Here is a 22,090-nt window from a genome sequence, read left to right as displayed (position 1 = left end):
GGAGCTGCGTGTCAGCTCTGCTAGACCTACTGCTGCTACCCAGGCAGAGCATCTGCAAGTCCACGGTGTGATGGGGAGCAGAAGCCAATGGTAACCAAAATAGAGAGCAGAAATGGTGGAGGGAGAAATATCGTGCATGTTTCGTTAAGATATTGAGATCAGGAGAACGGTCTTATGGAAAGTCTTCAAAATGCCCCAGCTGAAAAAGCCTTTTGCTATTACAGTTTCTCCTGTCACTGAGAAAAGGATTGGAGAATCAGCAGAGCAACAGATCTTTTTCCTCTATGGTTGTTTCCTGTATAGCAAACAGTACTGAGTGAGGTAAAAGAGAATTTTAATTCTCTTTTCTCCAATTTTCTACTGTTTATAAACAGATAAACCACAATTACCTTTTGTCAGAAAAAGTAAATGTACAGTTAGTCCAGGAAGCCAAAGTTCTTTTGGTCTGCAAAAGCTTGAGAGCTTTGTCTCACAATTACAAAACATATTTTTACATTTTTGATAATGAGATGTTATACATGCATCACTTTAAGCTTATCATTGCTGAGGCTGTTGGACTGAATCATGGCCTCATTTCTAAACCTGGAACTCCTGCTCTGTGATAAATCATACTGAGAGTAGATGAGCTAATACTGGTCCTCTGTTTTCTGGGAGCTTCTGTTCTATCAGAATTTTTTACCAATTGAGACCTTAGAAAAATTAATCATGCCTGTTGTGTATGTATGCCTACTCTTGATTTTTGTATAGCCTCTTCTTTCTGTTGGACCCTGATTAATTAGAAGACCTGACTGAGTCAGATTTCTGACTCCCCTGACCCAGCATCCTATCTTTGACAGTGGCCAATAGCATGTGCCTAGGAATGAGGCAATGTAATTACTGCCAAGAATATTGTCTCATTTTCCAGCAAACAGTAGTTGAAGGACTTGTAGCCCTGAATTAGGGCTTTTGAGTATAAAGGAAACATGTATAAAGGAAGTCCCACTTTTTCATCTTTTGTTTCTAAGATGAATTAATTTCATTTTGATTTTCTGTAGTTATTTTAAAACTCAAAATATCACTTGTATCAGTTGTATCTGTACTTATTTCATATTTGTCAATGCCTAGAGTAAACTATTTTAAATTCAAATTCTATTCAATACTAAGGTATTCTTTCATTAAATTTTTCCTGTCAACAGAGGTGGCAATTCATAGACATTACACTGTCCCCTTTTCACATTACTGGAAATCAGGAGTTAATTCTGTTGAAGTTACTGCACTTAGATCAGGTTTAAATGTTTTAAGTGAGAAAGAAAAAAGGCCACAAAATCCGTCCTGGAGCAGGCTAATGAATATTCAGAAGACACAACTGATTAATATGCTTCTAACCTAATGTGCTGTCCTGTAAGAACTTGAAAAACAATTGGTCCAAAATGACACTGTCTGACATCCACTCTGTCTCTGGACAACTGGCAGTTTTATTCTTATAAAGGTGAGGACTCAGTGGATAAAGCCCTGGCCTTTGATCTTCAGATCCACAGTTTAAGAGACAAGGCAGCAAGTTTGGTCATTTGAGCTTAGTCCCAAGTGAACAGTCCACATCACAGAATGATTATACATAATTTGTTACTATTGGCAGAGTCTGTTCAGGAAAGGCCAAGGACTGAGCTAGCATGAAGAATGAATTAGCTCTTACCTTTTACATTTTATTTCCTCCCTCTTTACTGTTGTAATTTTATCATCCTGTCTCTAAAACATTCAAGGGATGAAATTATCATTCATTATAAGTACTAATACTTCCTGAAGATGAACTAAAATAGTTAATTTTTTTTTTAATCTAGGTGCCCCAATCAATGAACAACCCCACCTCTCCATGGGTGTTTAATATCCACTCATCACTTCTCTGTCAAGAAGTCAGATGTTTCTGAGTACTTTCCAAAGCTTGTACAACAAAAAATCCCATTTAAATTAAAGAGGAGAGAGTGAGATTTCCTAGTTCTCTGGCAGGCTTGCAGTTACATTTAAATAGCATTAGTATGGGAAGCACTTCATGCTGCAGTGTTCTGTTTTTATAAAATATTAATTCCAAAGTTTTTACAATTTCCCTCAGATCCTTCTTACAGTACCTGTGACAGGTATGTTTGGTCAGCAGGCTTTCTTTGTGTATTCACGTCCACATCAGAAACCAGATGTGTCAGTCTATTCACAGGTATTCACTGTAGGAAAATCATTCAAATCTTGTGCCTCGTTGGGCACTATACACACAATCTCAGTTCACTTGGAAGGGATCTCAGTTCATGTTGCTTAATGTTTCTGTCAAAAAGAAGGACAAAGTAAGATAAACTTAGAAAAGAAGCCAGTAGCTGAGCTGTTTGTGATTCTGAAAGACATGGTACCTGAACAAAGAAAAATGTTTATGTCTAGAAGATTAGTTCTGCCAGGTCTAAATTCCAAAAATGACCTTTAAGTGATTTACACACACAATCAAAAATCTCTAGTTTTCTTAGAATCTGAGTCCAGCCCTTGCCCTTTGGGATTACTCATCCTGGGCACACTCAGACCTGTAATTCTGCTACTCAACACAGTTTCATGGTGATATAAAAAAAAAGAGGACAAGTGCTGGAAGCCAAAATATACCTCTGGAATCTATCTGGTGCACCATCTGCCAATATAATTTAGTGACAAAGTTTATAACTTCCATAGATTTCCAGTTTTGCTCATATTCCTTTCAATCAGCCTTTCTTTATCTCTAAGAAATGGTGGTTACCTCCCTAGAGAGGACAAGTACAGTAAAACCCAAAACTAAGATGATAAGCTTGGTGATCTTCATGCCCAGAAGAAGGTTGCTGTATAGGTAAGGAGGCAATGGGAGGAGGATGGGGAAGTGCTATCTGCTGACACCATAACCTACCTCCCATGAGAAATCAATGACTGTGCACCATTTCAGATGTATTTCTTCCCAGTGTCAGTGTACAGAACTTCCTTCCCATTCACTGTTCTCCTAAATCTCAGCATAGCACAAGTGGTAAGTGAAAGTGTTTCCAACAGAAATCAATAATTTCTCCCTTTGTCACACTTCACAGAAAACAAGATATTCACTTCCTATTTTTTAAAGATAGGGAGTGAACGAACTTTTAAGCTTTATCCGTGACAGTATTGCAAACTCTATTTTTCCTAAAAGCTGCTTGTTATAGAAGCATTTCAGTTTGTTTGATAACTGGTTAACTGTGCAAAGAAATGAGAGTTTACACTGAAAATTCATCTGCCATTAGAAAGAGCTTAATACACAATAGAACATAAAGTTTGAGTGCTGTTTTTTGATTGATCCTTTGCAAGCTCAGTTTTAAAGGCATATTCATGTAGACATGGCAATATTTCTCAGAGCTTCTTCTAAATAGCTTGTTACTAACCATGTCACTCACACTAAGCATGTTATTATAGCATAGTGGCATCTCTGTATCTACCATGTATTATAACATTGAGCATCTCTGCATCTAGCATTAGTAATTTAAAAATCCACTAGGTAGGAGATCCCTGCACTTAAACTGTCTTTTTCAGCATCTGAATTGCATAATCCCTATTTGTGTGGATTTTTTCTAGGCAACAAACTTCTTGCTCAATTCCTGTGGGTAGGATTAATGGCAGAGTTTAAAGGACAAGCTGTGTGATCTATCAAAAAGTGTACATGCTGAGATCTTAGGAAAACATGACCACATTTTGTGTATCACTGTCAATTGGGGTGGCGAAAGGGTTAGATTGCTGCAGGGTCAGAAAACTGGTAAAAGTGAGTTGTATATTGAATACTGGCTTTGTGAGTGATATGATAAAAATATTTAAGAAAGAATCTGTATTGCAAGGAAATGACAATGAGGTACAATAGCAGCTAAATAGTTCACAGAGCCACATTCACAGACAGTGGAACTCCACTGACATTCTTGAAATTGTTACTGGTATAAATTTGATTGATGCATAGTAGTCCACCTGGTATTTATACAAGTTTGATGTGGGGCATGGTTGGTCCTGCTCAGGTAATTTTTGAAACTATTGTATCAGGAGAAATGCATGCTAAGTAAGAGATAAGTGCATAAGAAGAGGGAGGTTAGGAATGGCATGGCCGAAGTCATGAAGATAAAATACCATACATGTCTCAACAGCAAACCTTCCTGTTGATTAAGAAGTGGCACTGATGGTATCCTAGCTTTAATGAGACTTCAAGATGAGTGATGTACACACCAATTCTTTTGTTTTTCAGCTCTTAGGCTGCTGAACAGTATAATGGTAAAGTTCTTTCATTAACTTGCACAGTTTATTCAATATTCAGTGCTTTTGTTTAGTATCTAATATATACTGTTAATTTGGGAGTTGTGTCTGTCCTGCAAGGGACATGATGAACACTATATCTCCCTCTATCCATTGTTTGCTTTGCTTTCAGTTTTTCTATTTCAACAATCTTTTAGTAAAATCTTCATCTCTGTGGGTTTTTTTTCTTTTTTATGTCACTCTTTTCTACTAATTTCTGACTACCTTTACTAATCTAACACAGTTCTGTTCTCTCATTATTCTTTCCCATATACAATATGATGACCATTCATTAAACCTTCACCTCATTGTTTATTGGTCTCATTGCAGGCTGTTTTGTTAAACATACTGCCTCATTCTGAGTTTTTAGTCATTGCCTAATCCTATAGGTTTACTAGAACAAGTTGTTTAATAAATCTGTCAGAATATATGTCTGTGAGTGAATATTCACATGTAAGCACAATGAAACGGACATAAGGCATAATGAAAAGCAATGAAATGTTGTGTTGTTTAGTTGCACATATGTATTTTTGAGGAGTGAATGAATTCTCTTTTTAGCAGTTATTTTGTTGACAAAGGAAATTTCCATATGATTTCCATCCCTGTTATGAGGAGCTTCTCCTGTCTTCTGCTATATTGTTGCAGGTAACTTCTGTTGTTACAAGTTCAAAGATATTAAATGGAATAATTATAAAGATTTTTCTCAATTCAGTGAGAAAAGGAGTGCATCTCAAGTAGATTTTTTTTTTGTACAAGGCTAATCTTTTCCATTATGACAATGACAGTGAATGGAATTTTAAATATATAAATAATATCACATATTTAAGTGTTTTAAGGCTCTGAAAACTTCTCAAATAAATAATTTTAGCCTCAAAATAGTCCTATGAAGGAAGGAAATACTGTCTGTGTTTTCATATGCAGTTATTGACATGCGGAAGAGTAAAATTACCTTCAGAGATTATTCTTTAGGTTAATTCCCATTTATACCAGGTAGTTATAGAAACAGGTTGGTTTTTCAGAGATTCCTATAATTAATATATGATCCCATGCTCACCCCAGCACTTCTTAAAGAAAAAATTATAGCTTTAATGGAATTTCCCATTCCTGTTTTTTAAAATAAAACCATTAAGCAAGTTAAATTTTATTTTTCTAGTTGTTTTGAAATCAGAAGTCAAATGAGGAGACAGTAAGAGAGCCTTGAATGCACTATTTCTTTTTTTGTCTTCATCGTAAGAGTATTGTTTCCCATGCCTTCACTCACTCATTCAAGTTATTATCCCTGATCTAGTCAAGTCATCAAGAGCCTGCATAAGAATTAGATTTGACAGAGTAAGCCTCTGTCAGAGAGAGAATCAATGCAAGGTGGACACAATTTTGGGATGCCTCTGCATTTGCTGGGCTGATGTGTTTTGGATATTGTGCCACAACGATTCATGCATTAAACTAAGATTATGTTTCTCTTTTGTCTTGTTGCCTAAATACCCAAGCAATTGGTACCTATTTGGAGACTCAATTACGGTTCTGTTTCCTGCAATTGAACTTAGTGCCTGTGCAGGTTTAGAGGTTGGTTTTATGGTCTGTGGCCAGGATACTGGACTGGAATGTTTTCCTAACACCTCATTGTATAGACCATAAAGTTGCAGCCTGGTTTACTTATAAAAGTGCATTTAAAATGTGATTGCACTATTATTTTGATATCAAGCAAACATTTCACAGATGAAAAGGACTGAACCAAGCTTTACAGTCTGAAGGCAGAATAACAATAATTAATGCTTCTATTACTCTGTTTAAACAGAATATATATTAAGCAGAAGACAGGTAATTAATCCCACTTGAAAGAATATACGCTACTCATCACTCATTTATGAATTCTTCAGTCCCTCCATTAAAGCAGTGTCTCAAAGAAAGGTAAAATACCTTAGGTGCAATAACAGGCTAGCTCCTCTAGTTCTTATTTAGCTGAAATTCCAGAGAATATATTTTTTTAAGGATTACAGGATCAGGCCAAAGGAGTAGCATTAGCTCAGTGAGAATTGAACCTACATTTTTGAAGCTGGGTGACATTTTTCCTATTGTCAGGTAAGAAAGTTTTATCTTGAATTGGGATGTCAGATATCACTATGGTATTTTTACAATGTCTGAATAAACTTTACAATGTATTTCTTCATTGGTAATAAAGAAATGTGTTCACATTAGCTAAAATATTGTGGATTGTTCCTAGTAGAATACATTCTAATGTGGCTTAAATATTTTGATGTTTCAAAATTCAGTTCATGGTCATAGTTTTATTATACTTGTTGCTAGAACAGTATTTACAGATTTTTTTGTAGATGCTCTTCCCCAGTAAATCCCACATTAAATATTATCCTTTTATTTTCACTAAATATGGAATATTCTGACAGCCTGTAAAAACCTAGCTATTTAGAAATTTAAAATTCCTTTTCTTTTATAGACATGATTGCAGCATTATATAAACACTTATTTCCTTGTGAATCATTAATGTTTTAAGGTATTTCTTTTACCTCCTAGAGAAACTATATCTGGGGATTAACAAGATTGTTCACTGGAATTCATGTGGAAGCATAACTGCAGTAGCTGAGAAATGATCATGTTTCCTTTTAGTTCTCAGCAAGAGTAATTGAATGTTGAATATCTTACTAAACGCTGGACTGTGACAGTGTGTTAACACTCCGACTATCTCCTAACAGCAGGGCAATTATTTGCTGAGTGGGATTTTTATAAATCCCCTGGCAGTAGTATGTCCTGATAATTATGATGAAGTGCACTGGTCAGTGTTGATTCAGCAATCCCATCTCTAGCAAATATTTCATTCACAGCTCTCCTTCATGCTTTTACTTTTATGGCTTTTAAAGATCTCTTACCTCTCCTCTCGGCTTGCTTAGGTTTTCTTTTTTTACAAATTACAATGGAGCAAAAAAGAATTTTCAAGTCTAGTCCCTATTTTGTTGAAGTCTTTTCCTTCTCATTTAACTCCTCATTAAAAGACCAGAGTGAGAAACTGGGACTTTATTTAGGTTCTTACTGTGACAATCACTTTCACAGGCTTCCTACCTCAAAGCTGTTTTTTTCGAGAGTAAATGACTGTTACATGAAACATTTGTATTCGTGATATATGTTGGTTATTTCCTTCTTTCAGAGTTGATATGAAAAAGTAATTAAAATAGAGCATATCTTTATTATTGTTTAGTTAAATTACAGTAAAATATTTAAACGTATGAGAATACACTTTCTATTGACTTAACGCTTACAATTTATCTTCAGCTCAACTTCATCAATTTTTAATTTTGCATGTGTGTAATTATTTGCAGCATAGTAGCTATGCTGTATCTTAGAACATATTTTTTTTGTGATTTTTTTATGTAGACTTTGAAAGCTCAGTCAAGAAGTAAGAAAGAAGAATAAGAAGTAACTAAGTCATAAATAAAATTGCAGAATCTAAACTATTCAGGTTTTATCATACCATTTGGGGTCACCTACCTTTTCTGAGAAACTGTCCAGGGTAAACAACACATCCTTGTCTTTCCCTTTCTGCCTGCACCTTTTTTCCTTTCTTCCTTCGTTCTTTCTATTTCTTTTGCTGCTGCCTAACTTTATAGTTTAGCTTTCAAGGCAACTCCATAATAATTTCTTTCTTGTATTCTGGAAAATAAAATTAATTTAGACAGAAAGACAGTTAAGTCTTTCTCTCTGTATTGAAATGATAAACATGAAAAGACAAAAGTGGATATTCTGTACCGTGGAGTAAATACAGGATTAGAACTGGAAGCAATGCAGACTATAAAAAACGCTCAAATATTTTCTTTGCTAATGTTCATTAAAATAATATTTGTTTTCTTATGATTTTTTTCTTTCTTTATGTGTGACCATTGATTATAAAGATAAGAAAATGATTGGGAGGAAACTAAATGATAGAGTGTTAGAAATGCAAAATGATTCAAAATATTAATGTAATGCTAAGGATGACTGGGTAACAAATGGTACATTTGCCAGTATGCTTGACCTGACACAATTAATATTCCAGGTCATGCTTGGGTTTCCATGATGGAAGGTCTGAGGCAGAGAATTCTAGGGGAAAATATATCCATTGTATAACTCATTTCTCTCTCTCTCTTTTTTTTTTTTTTTTATTTTCCCTGACGAGTCAGAAACATAGTCTTAAAAAAAAATATATCTGTGCTTTCACACCTCATTTGCCATATTCACCACTGGGCCAACATTCACCAGAAGGGCCTGATGCAAGGAGGTCAGTAAGAAGCTATTAGCAGAGTCCCCTCCTGAGATTTCTTTGGTCTCATTGAGGTGGAAGTTAGCATGACAGTATTGCAAATAACTCACTTGTAAGTTTTCTAACAGTTAGCACAGATTTCCCCATAGTGTTTGTCACTTTAGAAAATTATTCCTGGAAATGAAATCCCAAAAGCTGGCTTTGACAGAGTCCTGAGTGTTGAAGAGCATGGTACAGAAAAATGTCATTCTCCCTGAGACAAGAGGTACTTTTTGTAATCTGTGATAATATTTTGGAGGGTTACATATTTTCTTATGAACTAAAGGTGGGAAAAATATTGAAATCGTAGTTTGAGGTAATATCTCAAGACAGATACTTTTCTACCATTGAAAAAGCAGTATTAAGTGCAATGGTTTTGTAGTTGAGAGAATATTGTATTAAAGTAGGGAAAAAATTAAGTAATGCTTTTCATACATTGCACTTGTCTCAAGAAGATATGCAAATGTATTAAGTACCAAAGGCTTTGATCCTCCAGATTCTTAGATTTCTGCAGACTGCCAGCTCCCTGCAGAGGATAGAGTAAATAGGACATTCATCACCACACTGCACATGTGCAAGAAATTCCAAAATTAAGATTAAGATTTGCAGAGATATTTTAGTGGAAGCAATTTTTCCAGAGGTCAACATGAACTGGAAAGTAGAATCCAACTCCTCCTCTTGTCTCTCCTACCAAACTTTGCGAATTTTATATTTAGGCCTACCCTTACCACAAACCTTGGGGAATTTAGAGTAAATTAGTATTAATTTTATCTGCCTAGATACTAATTCTGCTGATTGCTCTGCTGTCTTGTTGAATACTTAAACATATAAAATTGAAATGTAAAATAATTAACAAGGATTGCTTGAAAAATTATTGTTTAAAGATGTGCTTCATAATCAATTTTGACCCATATCTTACAGTTGCAACTGTAGAAGAAGCAAGAAAGTTTCCAGCTGACCTCTGAAAACTCCAAATTCATTTTCATAGTTGATATACTATCTGTATGTATTTAATCTGAGAGTAGGTAAAAAAAGAGCAACAAAAGATGACTCTTTGTTAAGACACCTTTTCAGCAATAAGAAGTCAAAAGTCACTGAATCAATGGATTTCGACATCTATTATAGCTAATTTTGGTTTCATTAAAAGTGCTAAAAGCCAATCCTATTACTGCATCTTGAGGTATTCAGTAGCACTTCACAGTGTTTGAACCTTTTATGAACTATAGCTTTTTATTACTACCAAACATTTAATCAGAGGAACACAAAGTAGAATATACACAGTATCTCAATATAGATTGCAAAATGCAGTTTCAGAAAGCCACTATACTCATGAAGACATATACTAACTCTCAGTGTGACTAAAAGAAGCAACACCATTTCCTGAGGCCCAGACAGTGCATCAATTTAAAGTTATTGCATGTAATTCTTCAGAGGAAAAACATTTAAATTATTTAAGATGTTGTATTTTTCCACTTTGGAGAAACAAAACCAAAAATTAAACCTGAGCTATGTAGATTGAAATAATCTAGCATTTTTTTGGTTAAAAAGAATGAAAAGATTTCCTCCCCAATTTGCTCGTCAGCTTAAAAAGGCATGGAAATTTTGGACAGATTCAGCCCTGGTCAGGATTTGCTACTGATCAACAAATCCACACCTTCCAACTCCAGAGAGTCATTACCATGCCATAGTGGTTTGTTACAGATCACCCTGATTCTCAGTTATGTACAAGATGTTTTTCTTCTGGATAATGTTTACATTTTCAGTGACATTATTAGAATGTAGGCAGATCCAATGGCCATGGTGGGACTAATGAGTGAAGGGATATAATGGCCGTGGCATAAAGATGGTTTGTGTAACTTCAGCATGGAATCTAGTTTGTGTGAATCTAATACATACTCTATTTGTATGGAGCTTGCATTGACTGTGGCATTTTATATTTGAGAGAACTTGTGCAACATGTATATAGTGTAAATGCATTCAATAATTGTAGGACAGTGGAATAAAGTCAAGACAACATATGGAACTTGTATTTATGTAGCACTTACAGATCACTAAGTATTCACAAGCAAAACCCAGTACTGGGGTGATAAGAAAATTGCAATTTGATTGTGTATGAAACACTGAAAAAATACTAACAGCACTAGGACGATCTGTAACTTTATGGGATGTTTATGAGTAAGAGCCAGACTTGCAGAACCAAAGATTAAGATGCAGCTGGACCTTACAGATCACACATATGGACCTGTGATTTCACATTCACTCCAGTGATTCTGCTTGCCTGCTGTTTGAAGCATGGATCCCTGCCATTTTCGTCTGGCATCCTGAAGAGCTGAATGAACAACCAGTGGTTGCTTGGCATACATACATATATGTTTCTACCACTTATCTCTATTCATGTCCTCTTTCCTATTATATATTTAGACCATTAGTATAATAGTTTATAGGGTTTGCACTAAGAGGGGAACATACAACAGAGGACCAAAATAAATCATCATTAGAGCCAGATCACTCACAGAGTTGAAGAATATAGCCCATAAAACTTTGAATAGCCCAACAGTATTTTGGATAAACTACCATCTCTGAATATTCTAGTGCATTATTTTATATATGCTGTATTTAACTGTTTTGACACAAGAAACTGGAACTTCCCAGTAGGATATATTAATGAAAAATGCATTAGAGCTAATTGGGAAGTGTTCAGTCCTCTCAGCCTCAAGAGATTAATACTTTATGAGGAGGCTAACGCCCTAAATAGTTTTCTCATGGGTCCTCTGTAGCATTCCAAAGGAGCAATACAAGATTTTAAACATTTACTCTTTTCCTTAACATTTCCTGCATCATGAAACTGATTTCTCTATTTTTATTCAATATTTCTTAGCAATTAGAATTAGGATAAAAGCAAAGGATAATATATTTTAACTGAGAAAATCTACTTTAAAAGTCTTAAGAATACTCTGAGTATACTGTTGTAGAAAATATAATTATCCTTAAAGCAACTCATATCTTTAAATTAATTTTTGCCAGGTGTATTTTAAGCATATGTTATCTGTTTTATAGAAGATTTAGTGGCTTTGTACAATATGGAATAGGAATTCTCATGTTTAACAGTTCATAATTAATTCAGTAAACTCACATATGTCTATTTGGGAATTGTTTATATACAACTGATAAAATGCCTACATTTATAGGAATGATTTGGGAACAGTCTGTCACATAATTTTGATTTGCCAGATATTCACAGATTGTTAATTATGTGTATTACTAGAACAGAATTTGAAATGTGTGCTTTGTATTAGTCATTGTTATATTAGATCACAGTAGTGATTCAATTAATGATGTATCCTGAAAAAAATGAAATATCAAATTCAATGAAGAATGAATCTTTCAATTTAATTCACAATTCAGAAATTCTTGTGCTAAATTTTGGGGTTTTACAAGTTTTATGCTATTAAAACTAAACACATTTGAATAGTTATAAGACTTTATTGTGGACATTTTGTTGGGGAAAAAAGTGAATATTGAGTTTTGGTATTCCACAAATTTTCTTCTATTTCTCCTTAACTAATGACTGTTTTGCTTTTAAAAATGCTGCAGCTGGCACTGTCTATTTTTGTTCCTATTGTGCATTAGAATCTAAATAAGTTGAAATCAAAGGTAACCCCATCTTCTGCTCAGATTGCAGGCATCTACAATTCGCCATTCAGAAAATCCCCAGACCCAATGGAACTGCTGCTACGGAATTCAAAGCCACTGAGCCACAGAAGGAAGCAAGTGAAGAGTCCCTTTGCCTATGAGCTCTATGACTGGCCAACTTGTAAGAAGCCCCCAGCTTTCGTCACAGCACTGCCTCTGCCACCTATTGGCAGACAGAAACCTCAGGTAACATTTTTCAGTGTCTCTGAGGCAGCTTTTGTTCATATCTTTTATCATAGATTATCTCAAGTTAAATCGTCAGGTCCAAAAATCCCTTTTGTGGATTTGTTGTTTTTTGGGATTTTTTTGGTTATGTATATCTAGTGCTTGCATTTAGGATAAAAAGTCTTTGAACAGAGATTTGACTTAAAGAAATCTAGGTGATATTTAAAAACAGGGAAATGTGATTCCTTAGGTGTTGCTTTTGTCCTTTGGGGAAAAAAGTGTAATTTCTGATATTTCAAAGGTACAACTTCATATAATTGAGTATCAATTTTATGATTCATTAGAGTTAGAAATCATAATTTCCAATTTTAAGTCATTAAAAATAGGAGAAGTGAAAGATAATAGGACAAATTAACCACTTGTAATAAATTTTTCCTCAATTTGCAGTTGTTTCCCATAAGAAGACTAAAAGAGGTGCTCTCAGTTCAAAATAGTTTCTACTCTTTTTGTCCACTGTGTGTGTCAGCTTTAATTACAAAAATTTCTACATTTTGTTCTCCATCACAGCCAAGTTGCCCAGCTTGCATTCTTAACTGTCATGGTCTCAATTTTAATTTCTGTTGATGTCAGCATGTGTTGCAGATAGCTTTTTTTCCCTGTTCTATAAAGTAATGGACATCTCAGAGATAATGCATCAAAGTGAACGTCTCACAAGTTGGCAAAACAGCTTTTGTCGCCTTATAATCAAAACCTGCTGGGAATGTGCCCAATATACACAGCAGACAAACTTTTGAAACCTTTATGCTCCTCAGGCAAGTAGCATCAAGACAAGAGGACATAGCCTCAAACAGCACCAGGGGAGGTTCAGGTGGGACATCAGGAAGAGTTTTTTCACTGAAAGGGTGGTCAGGCATTGGAGTGGGCTGCCCAAGGAGGTGATGGAGTCACCATCCCTGGAAGTGCTCAAGAAATGAGTGGATGTGGCACTTAGTGTTATGGTTAAGTTGCTAAGGTGGTGTTCAGTCAAAGGTTGGACTCAATCATCTTGGAGGTCTTTTCCAACTTTTATGATTCTGTGATTCTAAGAAGTTGCAGGCCTGTGAGAATACCTCTGGAGAAGTAGAGGTGAGCTGCACAGAGATCCACACTGCTTATAACTGTAAGAATCAACTTCAGAGCAGTTCTCCACCTTTGTCCTTCCCTCCTTATGTTCTCCCTACCTTGACTGCTTGAGCTTCTTCATAGAATGAACTTGTTGACTCATTTCAAAATCGAGACAAAGTGTGAGCCACTAAGCAGTTCGGGTGATCAGGGAGTTTGGAGCTGAGATAAATATGACATTACAGCTTTACCTTCTGGGACCAAAGGGGCTGTGAAGTCCTTGAGCAGGACATGACTGAATGCATTGTCTCTCAGGACAGAGGGAAAGATTTTGCTTAGTGGGCATGGTACAGGAATCATGCTTTTAGATAATTAAGTAATTCGAGAGTTTTCCATTGTTAAGGTGCTCTTGCAAAACCGCTTTACTGTGTACAAAGTATCTTACAAGCTTCTGTTTGGATTTGGAATATTTTACAGACCTTTCTAAGTTCAGACACACGCACAGCAGTCTTGCACAGATAGCCTTTTAGAACAAACCAGAAGAGTTCTGTTTATTTTCTGCACCTCAAAGAGGGAATTTACTATATAATACTTTAATCCTTTCAGCACCCTGGGATGTACACTGTGGGGTAAATTTTCAAAGCACAGCGCGTGGATTTAGCTGCGCGACTCTTATTGATGTTAATGGGAGTCACACGGCTAAATCCCTGCACAACACTTTGACAATTTAGGGTTGTATGTCTAAGAAAAGGACACTGGTTTGAGCTGATGAAACAGCTGGAAACGAAAACCCATCAGAACACACCATCCTGAAAGTTGTCTGGTGTGACAACAAGAAATTTAATTACTAGATATACTTGTGTCCTAGTTCTCTGTGGTAACACTTTTTGGCTCCAAGCTTCTTTTTCTAATATCGATCTGGCTCACTCTGAGTCACTAGTTACTTTCTTTGAGGTATCTAAAATTTTTATTGCTTGTATGTTTGGATATTTTTTATGAGGATGTCAATTGTATACGTTTAAAAGAAAAAAAAACAAGCTATCTTCCAGTTTTCTCTTAGGGAAATGGATATGTAGCATTTTATAGGTAAGCTCTGTGTGTATAAGATAGTGCATTTAAAAGAAAAGTTTTAATGATGCTTGTACATCGGTTAGATCTATCATTTTTATTACTGAGTTCACTAGAATTACAGTTTCATGGAAACACTGATAATGCTGAAATTAGTCATGTATTCATTAAATAGCATTAATAACAAAAAGCACATTACCATTTTTAGGAGATTTTTTGTATGCTATTAGGTGTTCTGGAATGGAGAACAATGAAGAATGCATAATTTCATGATGATCATATTTTTTATCATGAGTTCCTGATTTTATGGTAAAGTAGTAAGAATGCTGATCTGCTAACCTTTATTTGGCAGACCAGTTGCTATTAAGAAGATTTATGCTACTCACTACAAATTCCAAATAGAGCTGTGTGAGTTGCTTTCAGGGTGCAGACTGTTGGTTGCCTCCTTCCCTTCCTTTCCTAGCCTGACCTCCTCAGGAAAATTTCCATTTTGAAGTGGGATGCCTGAAATGCTTGCAAGCATTGTCAATTTGAAAACATTTTTAAGCACCATTCTACTGCAGTTTCCACAAATCTTGAAGTTAATCTTGTAAAATGAAAATAGATAAATGGATTTTTTAGAGGTCTTGTCATTTAAGATACATTGCTTGGGTGCCTATTGCTAGGTAAGTTTCTTCAAAGAGATGAATCAGAGAAATGGATAATTGTGCAGGGAATGTTTAGAATTATGTCAGTATTCTAATATATATACCCTGCTTTCATTAGTGATGACACAGCTTTATTTGAGAGACCTTTGCTTAGTTGCACTCTTTCCTCCCTCCTTCCATTAGCAGTTTCATTTGAACTATGGACTGATGGTTTTGTTTTGTTTTCATCTAACCCCTAATTAGGTCTTAGAAATTAAAGCTGGAGAAAAACCCTTGCTTGGATGTCTGATTTGGCCCTTACCCTGGTGGCATATGAGTCAATATTTTGCAGTGAGGAAATGATGCAATATTCTGAAAGACTACATTTAAAAGCAAACATATTTATCTTAATATTGTTTGATAATAGTACTTTCCTTTCTTCTTTCCTCCATATATCCACTTACTGCAAACATCTTGCAATAAAGAGCATTCCTTTTTAATAATAAATTTTAAACTTATTTTATAACTTGCTCGTCAGATTATGTATTACTACGTAATGCTATTACTAGATTTAGTGACCTGTTCTAGTATTGACTGTTCTCACAGGAGGTAACACTTTTCATTCTGTTTTTAAAGACTTATTGTGTTCTTTTTAAATGAATGTATCTTTTCACCCAAACTTAGAAAGCAGAAGCAAGAGGATATCTGCAAGAAGTGTAAATATTATGCTTATTTTCTTACTGGGACCTTTTAAAAGATCTCAAAATCTTGGTGCTGTGCCTTTAAAAAGTAAAGTTCCAATAAAAATCCATTAACTACTTTCAAATATAGCAATCCTCCTGTCCAGCTGTGAAAAGTACTAGATGATACTTATTTGCCATTTGTGTTATTTACGGTCCATGACTTTTATGGTAACTGGTTCCTATTATTGGTTTCTATTAATGTAAAACATAAGTGAACATAAATGAGGCGTGAATCATTTCTTTTTATTAGCCCCACAGTCTTCACTCAGTGCTTGCAGTAACTCCAGCTGTGACTTGTTAGTGATAACCTATTTAAAGAAGGATATCTTTAAGAATAAAGGCTGTGATTAGAATTCTTTGTCTGTTCATAGTTTCAGAAGGTTTCACTAGTTCATTGCAAGATCAACAATGATGAAAATAAAAATTAATTAGTAATACTTCTAAATCCAGGGTTGCCACTAAACTGTCCTGAGTGTAACATGGCACTAATTATACTCCAAGTAAGTTCTTACGGCTTAATACTTAAAGCAAGATATATAGGATATGTCACTTCAGCAGCACAGGAGAGGACTTCCTGCTGCTATTTATCCATGTTGTTAAATGCCACATTCTGATATAACCAGTTATTAAACAATATACTCTGGAAAAAGACATATATGTGTATTTTTTTAAGAATAATGAAATTAATGTGGAATTAGACTTTTCAAAAATGCACTATAGACCTGTATTACTGAATTCATTAATTTGAATTGTATTAGAAGAATTATATCTTAAGTAATGTATTAAGTTCTCTTACAGATAGCTTTATAGTTAAATTGAAAAGAGCATGTTCTTTAAGGTCAAATATTATTTGTCCTGTGGAAAGAAAAAGATGTAAGCTATCTGCTTAAGCAGAATCTAGATACGGTTAATACTCATGTATCAGATTTTATTTCACTGATATTTTTTTCTAAGGAAAAACTTAAGTTGTCCTAATCAATTCTAACAATATATTGTTTTAAAATAGTAAGTGTTTGTTAGTAGCTCAGTAAATTTGTGGTGCACGTTTCTCATTCTCTCGTTGGAGCTCCAGAGTATGTTATCAACCTCTGTGTTATCTGTAAGTCTCTATCAAAATGAACTGCTTTAATTATTTTGGAAGAAAAGTCTCACTACACTTCCCAGGCATTCTGTGTCCTCTTTCATCAGTGATGTGCCACGAATAAAAGACGGAAAGAAAAGAACTGTAACCCCACAATAAAACACTTTACATTATCCTACACCTTTCAGGGGCCTTTCCGCGATACCGCTGAAGTATTGTGGCAGCGCTACAAGCCTTTGGAACCAACCTTGCGAGTGGCAGAATCAATCAATTCACCACTGGAGAAGGCCAGAGAGGGAATAAAAAGGGAGGAATGGAGAAATCCTATACATGACAATGAGTAAGTTCTTTGTTTTTTTTCTTATATTGTTATGAGAATGTTTTCTTTATTCCATTGCTTTCAGAAACCTTTCATGCCTGACAAAATGAAATGTCAAACCTGACAGCTTACTAGCAAACATTCTATGTACATACTTCTAAATTCTGTGTCCTTAGATTATAAACTGCTCAGGGCAGAGACCCTATCTTGTAATTGTGTGACATGTGCCATCCATATCTATGAATCTGTAGAAGAACTTGTAATAATAACATGTGATGCAACAGATGCGTTTAATGGGAAATAAGAAAACAAATGCAAATTCTGTTTTGCCACATACACCTTGCCAAGGAAAAAATACTGTTTCAATCTTCGTATTCAGGGAGCTTACTGGTTATGGGAGGAAAAAATGGTGTTGCATGCCAATGAGACTTGTTTTGTCTCCCAGTAGAGTACCACAGCTCACTTGGAAGGGGAGGGAACATATGTCGCACGTGTTAGAACATGATACAAAAACTGTAATCATCTTTGAAGCAGCTTGATTTCCTAAGCCACAGCATCTGTAATAGTGTCAGACAGGCCAGTTCTTTTCCATAAAATCCCAAATACAGGCATAATCCGTCCCAAAAGATTAAAGCTTCTATCCCAAAAGACTTAAAGCTATTGCCAACATTTTTCCAATTTTTTTTTTCTTTAATCATGGTGGAACTCTTTTGTCCAATCATAATAAATCACCTTCTCTGGCTTCGTAGTTAAAAAAATTACGTTTTGTCATCTTTTCCCTTGAATTCACTGCTCTTGGCAATCCCTTGACCCTTTAATACCAGAATTCAGGACAGAGAGGAACCACTTTTCCTCATGAGCAGTCTGTGATCCACTGATTCACTGGCACAAATGCTTTGCTGTCTTTGATCTGTTTTATGCTTTTTTGTCAGCTCCATATTGCTAAGTGTCAGCTTCAGGACTGGGACTTAAGAATGCCAGAAACAATTGTGTTTATATGGTTTACCTTCTACATTTTTATTGGAGCATAATTTTCCCCAATTTAATATTAATAGTGTCTTTGAATGAATATTCTACTCAAAAATAGTTTTGAAAGAAAAAAAATCTCTTGATTTGGCTACTTTTTCACTTCCAGGCAATGTTTTTTGCTTGTGGCATTTTGGGTTATTTTTTAATATTTGGTGTCAAAACTTAGCTATAACACTTTTTATTCCTTTCATACCAAAACCATAACAGAGTTCACTTACAAGTAAAAGTGTACTTCCTTTTTCTATTCCTTTCTGTATTCTTTCATGTACTGGGGTGAGGAGGAAGCAGTTTAACTTTCACATCTCAGCTTAAATCTGTGCTTTTTTTTTTTTCATTTTTATATCTGGCTTCTGCCAGTGAAATTTAAAAGAACTCCAAGTACTAGGTAGTAATTAATGTTCTCATTTGAAGTGGGTTTTTTTCACTGAATAAGTTTTGACTTATGGATTCCAAGGGAGGATGGATGATGTCCTCCATTTTTAGGCATGGCTATGTTGCCCAGTCTTTATTTGATGAGGTTTACCCCAGTAAACTGTGTCAACAGTTTCAGAAGGTCAGATCTTGTAATAAATACTTCACCGACTCTTCAATAAGTGAATCGTGAAGCTTTGGTCTTGTACAGTTTAAATTTGGAGCCTCCAACTTTGACAGATTTTACATGATATGCGGTCTTTATTTACCCTATGGGTAAGGAAGCATTTAATGCCATCCTTAATGCACAGAAGCAATGTCCTAACAATCAATGATTCTCAGCTTCATGCACACTAAATGCATAGTGTATTATACATTTTCAGGCTGCGATCATTCCGTTTGTGCTTCATATTCAATCAACCATGCAAGGGTCACATCTGTAACCTTGAAAAGGTGATGACAGAGTTGCAGGTCATCATCAGGACTAATGCTCACTAGTAATGCTGCAGCTGCTGTGTGGGATGTTGGTCTCAAGGGAGGAGTCAGCAAAGGGTTACTCAGATTCTACAGTAGTTTTTTCTCAGCACTGTCTATTATGAATTGACAAATTTCTGTCTTTTTCTATGTAATTGTGTACTTTGGGACTTTATTTCTTCCTGGTAGTGCTTCCTATGCTGATTATTCTTCTATTTTAGAAAATAAGGAGAGAATGAGCAGCGAAAGTATGTGGCATTTGTTGAGAAAACTTGTGTTTGCATAAAATGACAAACTAAATCCTCTATATGTATATTTCCAGAGTGAGTATTATCAGAGAGATTGTTGCCGTGTATCTGCAATTTTCAACAACATTCAGAATTCCCACACGCCTCTGATTATCAGAGTTCTTTAAAGTGGTTGTTTATAGGGTGATAGGATGAGTGTTGCAAGCTCTGAGAAACTTCTTGCTTCTGATAAAATGCAGAAATATTTGAAAAAGCTGTGAGAGTTTGAGGTAGGCAGAAGCAGTACAAACGGAACCAAGAGAGAATGCTGTACTTACATAAAGCAACTGCTGGAATTTGCTATTCTGTAATGAAAGAGCAACTGGGTAATCTAGCCTAATAAGAATGATTCCTTTTTCTCGTGTAATTGAAGCTGCTGCTGCCTTATTGTGCTATTTTTCATACAAATGAAGTGATTTCCCCCTCTGCTTGGATAGGAATGACAATTGTACTCCTTCGGGATGGCCACTTAATAAACTAGTGTCTAGTTTGAGACACCAACTGCTGGATCCAGCAGATTTAGATCACTAAGCATGAAAAGTTCTTTACTCAGTTGCGTGCAGCTGCATGCTGGCCTAATTTTCCAGAGAACAAAAATGTAAATTATTTTCATTAACTTTGCTGAAATCTGTCTCATGTAATATGCCTCATGCTTCAAAGTATACTGTTAAACATCTTTATGAAGTCAACAAACATCAGAATGAGATGCAATGTGGTGATAGCAATAGTGTAAGGCTTAGGTTTCCTGATTTATTGTAGTCTTCTGGTGTGACATGAGGCACGTCATCTCAGCTTCTGGCTATGTCTGTGCTCAGTGCTGTACTGGAGATGCAGAACCTAGTCCTGATCGCTGGTTCACTCGTGTGCAGCAGAGTGCAATGTTTGCACACCCTCCCTCTCACATGCTGGGTGAATATTGCAGCACCAAGCTCCTCATGGGCTTGCTCTCAGCAAGACTGTGCTTTCCTTTAGAAGCAGCTTAGGTGCTTCTGTGCTACTCAGTGCTGTGCATGAAAGGTATTTACAGGGAAATTTACAGTGACCTAAATAAGCTCTGTACTTGGAGAGCGACAGTGTTATAAGCTGCCTGGTATTAATGGTAAGAAAATTTAAAAAACAAGTGACTTTAAGATTTAGGAATTTAAAAAGTCTTTTAATTTCTAGAGTTATAAAATCTTTTACTGTATTTCTGACAGCTGCAGTGAAAATGGCTACTACATTTTATGTCATACAAATACAACACATCTGAAAACTTTTTTCAAATCATACTTAGTTTTTCATATGCTTTGCAACTTCAGCAATTTGCATATTTTCCGGACTGTTATTGTATTATGATAAACAGGGATTATCATATATTTTCAGATAATGTTTTCTTAACAATTCAACTTCTATTTGTAACTCTTCCATTTATTTTAATTACTAGCACAGTGTGCAACATTTATTAATCAGCAGAGTCTTTTTAAGTTAAAATACTAAATTAGCTAACCCCATTAACACAGAATACTCCAAACAAGCAGTAATAGGAGAGGTAGTTACTGTGCAAATCGTATTATACATGCGGGTGCTCTAGGGCACAGTTAAGCATGATTACCCTCTTTTGATCCAGTATTCCTCTGCTTCTTCCAGCTAATTTCCACTGGAAATTTACAAAGTAGCGCCTTCATTTTTCCATCTTAATTTTTCTAATGAAGTTCTGGTACTTTATAACACTGGGGATGCAGATAATAAGTCTGTGTATAATTAAGAAGTTGCAGAATTTGCTGCAGAAGAGATCTCTTTTACTTCCTAAAAGAACTAGACTATGGTTTTATTTTCCACTGTACATTATCACAGACAGGGGTTAAGTAAAAATAGCCAGAGGATTCTTAGATTTACTGATGTTATGATAAAAGTGATTGATAGTTTATTGAAAAGGTATGTATTTAGTATATTACCAGAAACAGTATTTGTAATAATGCACCCAAGTAAGTTTCTTATGGCAAAAAGAATGCACTAAAGATAATGTGACTAGATATGTTAAGTAAAATGTTCTGTCTTTATTTTTGTATCTAACACTTTGATTTTAATATGCACTCATTATAAACTAAATAATGGCTGACTTGCTGCAATTGTTTTGCTATGGAAAACCATTATGCTTCTTTCTTTGTACCCTGAGTGAAAAGATAGACACTGTTGGATTTGATGAAAAAATTGCTTCAGGTATGATCCAAATTTGAAAGCTTAAAATTAATTTCATGTTTTATTAAAGAAAAAAAGAAGAAGATAAAGTATTCCCAGATTCCCAGTAGAGAAACATGGTTTATGTGGAGCTAATTGTTCGTGGAGTTCTTTAAAGGGAGATGAAATTGTTTGATTTGAATTAAATCAAGGCAACAAGGAATTGAATTGCTATTGTGTAGAAACACTTTAGATCAAAATTTAACAACACTGTCACACAGCGAGTTAATATTTTGGTGGTATTTTTACTACTAGATTATAAAAATGTACAGTACCAACAAATGTGAAAGTTTGAAAGACTACATAAGCAGTATTC

At 35.2% G+C, this 22,090-nt stretch overlaps 1 protein-coding gene across 2 annotated transcripts in view; it reads left to right on the top strand.

Annotated features, from left to right (window-relative positions):
* The window catches only part of SPATA17 (spermatogenesis associated 17), an 88,820-nt gene that overhangs the window by 41,085 nt on the left and 25,645 nt on the right, over nucleotides 1–22,090 (top strand). For both annotated transcript variants that reach the window (XM_029965132.1, XM_029965131.1), the window contains 2 exons: nucleotides 12,236–12,439; nucleotides 17,226–17,377. In XM_029965132.1, coding sequence (XP_029820992.1) covers nucleotides 12,236–12,439; nucleotides 17,226–17,377 — 356 coding nt within the window. The remainder of the gene's footprint in view (nucleotides 1–12,235; nucleotides 12,440–17,225; nucleotides 17,378–22,090) is intronic.

Source organism: Manacus vitellinus, unplaced genomic scaffold, assembly GCF_001715985.3.
Source record: "Manacus vitellinus isolate BGI_N305 unplaced genomic scaffold, ASM171598v3 scaffold_8_pilon, whole genome shotgun sequence".
In the NCBI taxonomy this organism is placed as follows: Eukaryota; Metazoa; Chordata; class Aves; order Passeriformes; family Pipridae; genus Manacus; species Manacus vitellinus.
The sequence above is the reverse complement of the archived record's forward strand: the minus strand, read 5'-3'. Positions and strand labels throughout refer to the sequence as shown.